Genomic DNA, 7,500 nt, shown 5'->3' on the forward strand with positions numbered 1-7,500 from the left:
TTCCTGCCCCCTTTGGGGACAAAAACAGACGGTGCCACTAACTCTATACATTGTAGTTCTACACAGCATTGCTATACAGTTTATCTATACAGTGTTGCTCTATACAGTGTTTCTAAACAGTGTTGATATACAGTGTAGCTCTAGACAGTTTATTTCTATGCAGACAGCTCTATATAAGTGTTGAAGTGTTGTAAATATATGTAGCACAGATCAGTGTCAGTGGAGTTATCCATACAGTAAAGTGCAACAGTGTGGTTATGTACAGTGTATTTCTATACAGTGCGACTCTATAACCTCTATACAGTATACCTCTATTATTATTATATACAGTGTATCTGTACTGTGTCACTCTATACACTCCATACAGTGTAGTTCTACTTAGTATTGTTATATACAGTGTATCTCTATACAGTTAATCTATTTCTATGCAGACAACTCAAAATAAATGTTGATCTATACAGTGTATATACACCACTGTTAAGAAATTGTATTTCTCCACATTGTCGTTATATACAGTGTTTTCTATACATCGGCACTCTATACACTCTATACAGTTGAGTTTAAAACTGTGTTGTTATATACAGTGTATCTCTTTAGAGTCAGTGTCTCTTTAAACTCTATACAGTTAAGTTCAACACAGTGTTGTTAAACATTGTGTCTTCTGTACAGTGTATGTCTATAAAGTGAAGCAATATATGAGTGTTGTTTGGTCTACACCCACATACATACAACACACTTATAAACAAACCAACACACATCCACACAAATGTAAACACTAAGAACGAAAGTGCACATTTAAATAAAAACATAAATACCCTTTAAAACACGCATTAGTTCAGGCATTAACACATTAACATACACACACAAACACACGCACACACACACACGCACACACACACACACACACACACACACACACACACACACACACACACACACACACACACACACACACACACACACACACACACAAACACACACACACACACACAAACACACACACAGGGTAATGGGGTTCAGTGCCGTTTAAACTCCATCTTGGATTCAGTCGAATTCCTTTCTCCTCATCTCATTTCCTGTTGTAACTACAGCCCCCCCCACCACCCTCTCTCTCTCTCTCTCTCTCTCTCTCTCTCTCTCTCTCTCACTCTCTCGCTCTTTTTTCTCCCCGCATGCCCAACCCATTTATCTTTCCACCTCTCCCTCCCTTCTCCCTCTTTCTTTTTTGTAGTTCTGTAGTTTTTGGTTGTTCTACAGTTATAATGTTTTTGAAGGGTCTCTAGCTAAACTGATAATATGTTTAATAGTTCTAATCTATTCATTGTGTCTACACTTGAGATAAATATTTATAGTTTTCTTTTATCACAGACACATGTGATAAAAGAAAACTATAAATGATAATATGTTTGTATGTTCTCTACTTCTACAGTGATAATACGTTTTTTTCGGGTCTCTACCTCTCCAGTGATTGTTTTTTCTTTTAGGGTATCTAGTTCTTTAGCGATAATGTGTTTTTGGGGTCTCTGGATCTACAGTGAAAAAGGTTTTTTTAGTGTCTCTGCCTCATCAGTGATAATGTGTTTGTAGGGTCTCTGGTTCTACTGTGAAAATGTGTTTGTAGGGTCTCTGGTTCTACAGTGATAATGTGTTTGTACTGGTCTCTGGTTCTACAGTGATAATGTGTTTGTACTGTAGGGTCTCTGGTTCTACAGTGATAATGTGTTTGTAGGGTCTCTGGTTCTACAGTGATAATGTGTTTGTACTGTAGGGTCTCTGGTTCTACAGTGATAATGTGTTTGTAGGGTCTCTGGTTCTACAGTGATAATGTGTTTGTAGGGTCTCTGGTTCTACAGTGATAATGTGTTTGTACTGTAGGGTCTCTGGTTCTACAGTGATAATGTGTTTGTACTGTAGGGTCTCTGGTTCTACAGTGATAATGTGTTTGTACTGTAGGGTCTCTGGTTCTACAGTGATAATGTGTTTGTAGGGTCTCTGGTTCTACAGTGATAATGTGTTTGTAGGGTCTCTGGTTCTACAGTGATAATGTGTTTGTACTGTAGGGTCTCTGGTTCTACAGTGATAATGTGTTTGTACTGTAGGGTCTCTGGTTCTACAGTGATAATGTGTTTGTACTGTAGGGTCTCTGGTTCTACAGTGATAATGTGTTTGTAGGGTCTCTGGTTCTACAGTGATAATGTGTTTGTACTGTAGGGTCTCTGGTTCTACAGTGATAATGTTTTGTACTGTAGGGTCTCTGGTTCTACAGTGATAATGTGTTTGTAGGGTCTCTGGTTCTACAGTGATAATGTGTTTGTACTGTAGGGTCTCTGGTTCTACAGTGATAATGTGTTTGTACTGTAGGGTCTCTGGTTCTACAGTGATAATGTGTTTGTAGGGTCTCTTCCTGTGTGGCAATAATATGTTTGTAGAGTCTTTGTTTCCTCAGTGATATTGCCTTAATGCTGTTGTTTTCACAAAAGCTTCTTGTGTATTTTACTCTGAGAGACGAGACGTTCTGACGCTGAGATGTTCTCCAAGTATGACAGCAGCTATAATGGTTGGTTTGTCAGAGGAGAAAAGGTTACTTTGTCTCAACTTCCTGTTCAACTCCCATCTCGGGGAGAGTCAAAGCCTGGACCTAAGAGAGACTACAGACAGCAAAGGAGACCCTACCTATCTTGTATCATGATGCATACTAGATGTGTAAACATATAGATCTTCCCGCTTCATCCGGATCAAACATCACTGCAATGCAGGTCTTGAAGCGGTACTCATTAGTAGAGGAGGAACTGTTGTTGTTAATATGTTAATATGTAATTTGTGAATATGTATTTGTAGCCTTGAGCTGAATATTAACCTGCCCCCTGGACTCTCAGAGTTCTCAGAGTTACAGTTCAAGGAAGAGAGCGAAGAGCCAGCTCCCAACTAGCCTTTATCCTCTAGCTAGCTAGAGGATAAAGGCTAGCTACAGGTTACCTAGGAGATAAATGCTAGCTAGCGGGTGAAGGCTAAAAGACACCTGAGTGTGTGTCTGTGTGTGTGTGTGTGTGTGTGTGTGTGTGTTCATGTGTGCGTGTGAGTGTGTGAGGAGTGCTACCTGTCCCATGAGGGTCTGCTGACCTTGTGAGGACTCTACTTCTGAGGACTTCACAGGAAACGTCCTACACAGGAAAACAATACAGACAAATGTGTGTGTGTGTGTGTGTGTGGTGTGTGTGTGTGTGTGTGTGTGTGTGTGTGTGTGTGTGTGTGTGTGTGTGTGTGTGTGTGTGTGTGTGTGTGTGTGTGTGTGTTTGTGTTTGTTGTTTCTGTATGGCCAGGGCTAGTTCAGTTGGAGCAATACTGGAAGATGTCGCCTTATAGCCCAGTGTAAGTGTTTCCCTCAGCGTTATCTTAATATGGTTCACGAGTCACGACCAACCATTTCATCATCGATAAACTAATGAACATGTCGTTGAACTAAAATATAGTCAACATCTGATCTACGACTTTCAACACAGACTCAATGTTTCTGACAAATATCTAACCCAAAGTTCATCTCTTACCCCTTCTTCTTTCTTTATTTCCTCCCTCCCTCCCTCCCTCCCTCTCCCTCCCTCCCTTTCTCTCTCTCCCTCTCTCCCCCTCCTTCCCTCCCTCTCTCTCGCCCTCCCTCCTTCTCTCCCTCCCTCCTTCTCTCCCTCCCTCCTTCTCTCCCTCCCTCCCCTCTCCCTCCCTCCCTCCTTCTCCTCCCTCCCTCCCTCCTTCTCTCCCTCCCTCCCTCCCTCCCTCCCTCCCTCCCTCTCCCTCCCTCCCTCCTTCTCTCCCTCCTTCCCTCCTTCTCTCCCTCCCTCCCCTCTCCCTCCCTCCCTCCCCCTCCCTCTCTCCCTCCCCCCCTCTCACTCCCCTTCCCCCCCTCCTTCCCTCCGTCCCTCTCTCCCTCCTGCCATACCCTCCTAGGGGAAGCCAAAAACATCCCTCCCTACCCCGGGCCAAACAAGATGAGAGACTGCTACTGCACCGTCAACCTGGATCAGGAAGAGGTTTTCAGAACCAGATCATCGAGAAGTCACTTTGGTACTCTCCCACACACATCTGTCCGGCCGTATGTCTCCCACACACATATCTGTCCATCTGTGTTCTCAGTTTCCTTGTTCCTCCCTGTGAGTTCCCTGTTCTAAATGACTAAGGGCGTTACATGTCTAACTTCGCGATGAGCAATTGAGATGTCAGCTTGCATTTTAAATGTAATTTACAAAATGAAATATAAACTAGTTAAAGCTAATCTGTAATGAACTGTTCAATGAATCACGAGTTTTTAGAGAGCAACATGTCGGAGGGTTGGAACCCAGTTAGGATGAGGCTCAAAGCCTTATTCACCTGACTTAAACTTAAGCCGCTTCTGGTAACATGTGGCTCAGGTAAGAAGGGACTCGATTAACGTGCGACCTGTGTGTGTCCCTCCAGTCCGTTCTATGGGGAGGACTTCTACTGTGAGATCCCTCGGAGCTTCAGACACCTCTCCTTCTACATATTCGACAGGGACGTTTTCAGAAGAGACTCCAGCATCGGTAACCTTAACCCTTAACCCCCAGTACATGTTACCCTTAATCCCAAGTACCCTTAACCTTATCCTGAGAACCTTAACCGGCTAGTACCCTTAACCATTTACCCCAAGTACCCTTACCCTTAACCCCAGGTAACTTCAACCCTTAACCCCTAGTACCCTTAACCCCCAGTACCCTTACTCTCTAGTACCCTTAACCCTTAACCCCAGTACCCTTACTCTCTAGTACTCTTAACCCCTAGTACCCTTAACCCCCAGTACCCTTACTCTCTAGTACCCTTAACCCCAGTACCCTTACTCTCTAGTACCCTTAACCCCTGGTACCCTTAACCCCCAGTACCCTTACTCTCTAGTACCCTTTAACCTTAACCCCCAGTACCCTTAACCTCCAGTACCCTTACTCTCTAGTAGCCTTTAACCTTAACTCCCCAGTACCCTTACTCTCTAGGACCCTTTAACCTTTACCCCCAGTACATGTAACTCTTGGCCCCAAGTACCATTACCCTTAACCCTGAGTACCATTAACCCCTAGTACCCGTAACCATGTACCCCAAGTACCCCAACCCTTAATCCCCAGTAACCCTAACCTTAAACCCATGGTACCCTCAACCCCCAGTACATGTTACCCTTTTACTCAAGTACCCTTACCCTTAGCCCCCTGTAACCTTAACCTTTAGCGCCCTGTACCCTTAACCCTTCACCCACAGTATCCTTAACCTCATATTCCCTTAACCCTTTACCACAGCAACCTTAACCCTAACCCTCTAGCAACCTTAACCCTTAGACCCTAGTGACCTTAACCGTTACTCCATAACCATTGACCCATTCCCTTAACCTGTGTGTGTGTGTGTGTGTGTGTGTGTGTGTGTGTGTGTGTGTGTGTGTGTGTGTGTGTGTGTGTGTGTGTGTGTGTGTGTGTGTGTGTGTGTGTGTGTGTGTGTGTGTGTGTGTTACAGGTAAGGTAGCAGTACAGAAGGAAGACCTCCAGAAGTACCACGCTAAAGACACCTGGTTCCCCCTGCAGCCGGTCAGTGCGGATTCAGAAGTCCAGGTAATCCTTCATCATGGTCTTCATCACTCTTACCCACAGTCCTCCTCACTATTCACAACACCCTTCGGCACACCTCCGTGCCACCCTTCATCACACTCGTCAACACAGCCTTCGTCACACTCTTCATCACACTGTCATCACACTCCTCATCAGCCGAGACAGAGGTTCTCTAGACTCTGGTGCACTCGCCGGAGGCTTTTAAAGACTAGGAGGTTTTGCTGCGGTTTTGCCTTGCGTCCACATAACAACAGATGTCTTTGAGCCAGAAAACGGAGAGCTTATAAAGAAAAATGGGGGGAAATGCAGCCCTTACGGCACTGTGTGTACACAAGCGAAACAATAGCTTTTTGAAAACTATGACGACTCGTTGTTCCACCTACTGGCCTCGCAAACTTACTACACCATTTTCACTCGTTCTTGTGTTCTGTGTGGACATCTCGAACATTGGGGCCTTAGAGAAATCTCCTACATGGCAACATGTTACACCTCCTGCTCTGTATCGTTATACTCAAACTCAGCAATAAACTGCTTCAAACATCACCACCCTGCGTCCTTGCTAAGGAGGAGCCCAGTAAATCCCCCCTATGTTAGGGGGAGTGTGGCAGCGGCCTAGGTAGCGTGGTCCATGGAAATTGCTGCACTCTATTGACCAAATATCTGCACTGTGCTCCTGCATCTGTTACCTAGGTTACTGGTAGTGTGGAGGTTTAGACAACACACACACACAAGCACACACACACACGCGCACAGGCAGATCACGCACGGGCCCAGACATACACACCCGAAACAGTGTGTGCGTGTGTGCGTGTGTGTGTGTGTGTGTGTGTGTGTGTGTGTGTGTGTGTGTGTGTGTGTGTGTGTGTGTGTGTGTGTGTGTGTGTGTGTGTGTGTGTGTGTGTGTGTGTGTGTGTGTGTGTGTGTGAAGGGAACAGAGGTTCATTCTTCCAAGATGCAGAGTGAGAGAGAGAGAGAGAGAGAGAGAGAGAGAGAGAGAGAGAGAGAGAGAGAGAGAGAGAGAGAGAGAGAGAGAGAGAGAGAGAGAGAGAGAGAGAGAGAGAGAGAGAGAGAGAGAGGGAGATATTTGTGGTGTTAGGATCAAATCAAAGTAGGAAGAGAGAGTGTCTTTCAGTCCAATAGAGAACCCATTGTTTGCAATGTGTGTGTGTGTGTGCACATGTGTGCATGCACTGCTTGAATGGAGATGCTGTGAGTTAATGGAACTGAACAGCTGGCCCTCCAGGCTGATGTCATCAGCCCACGGACAAATAAACTAACTTCCGGATCCGAACTAACTCCTGACGGCCTCAACATGCTTCTGCGTGGTAGAACATGACCATTAAGAGACGCAGCTCATAATGTGACCCATTTCAGAACATTGTAGTTTGAGTACGTTTTGTTGGTGTTGTGTCATTGAGTTGACAATAATATGACAGTGCCCTGCAACCATCTTGCTACATCGCGTTGATCTTGCAGAGTCCTGAACTCCTCAACTAACCCCTGAACTATTTCTTGAACTTACCCCTGAATTAACTCTTGAACTGACTCCGAACTCCTGAAAAAACTCCTGAACTAACCCCTGAACTAACACTTGAACTAACTCCTGAACTAACTCTTAACTTACTCCTGAACTAACTCCTGAGCTTACCCCTGAACTCACTCCTCAAACACATTTTCAAAGTAGAAAGAACAAGGCGGGGAGGGGCTGCACCTAAAACCCTCAGCTGGATGTTTACCACCCAAACAATGCATCCATCTCTGCACTGTATTTATGTGTGTGTGTGTGTGTGTGTGTGTGTGTGTGTGTGTGTGTGTGTGTGTGTGTGTGTGTGTGTGTGTGTGTGTGTGTGTGTGTGTGTGTGTGTGTGTGTGTGTGTGTGTGTGTGTGTGTGGGTGTGTGTGTGTG

At 45.0% G+C, this 7,500-nt stretch overlaps 1 protein-coding gene across 1 annotated transcript in view; it reads left to right on the forward strand.

Annotated features, from left to right (window-relative positions):
• rasa3 (RAS p21 protein activator 3) overlaps positions 1-7,500 on the forward strand; it is a 26,671-nt gene that overhangs the window by 3,668 nt on the left and 15,503 nt on the right. The window contains 4 exon segments of the mRNA XM_056607456.1: positions 3,940-4,029; positions 4,032-4,056; positions 4,447-4,550; positions 5,503-5,597. Coding sequence (XP_056463431.1) covers positions 3,940-4,029; positions 4,032-4,056; positions 4,447-4,550; positions 5,503-5,597 — 314 coding nt within the window.

The sequence above is a fragment of the Gadus chalcogrammus genome, chromosome 14 (assembly GCF_026213295.1).
Source record: "Gadus chalcogrammus isolate NIFS_2021 chromosome 14, NIFS_Gcha_1.0, whole genome shotgun sequence".
Taxonomy (NCBI): Eukaryota; Metazoa; Chordata; class Actinopteri; order Gadiformes; family Gadidae; genus Gadus; species Gadus chalcogrammus.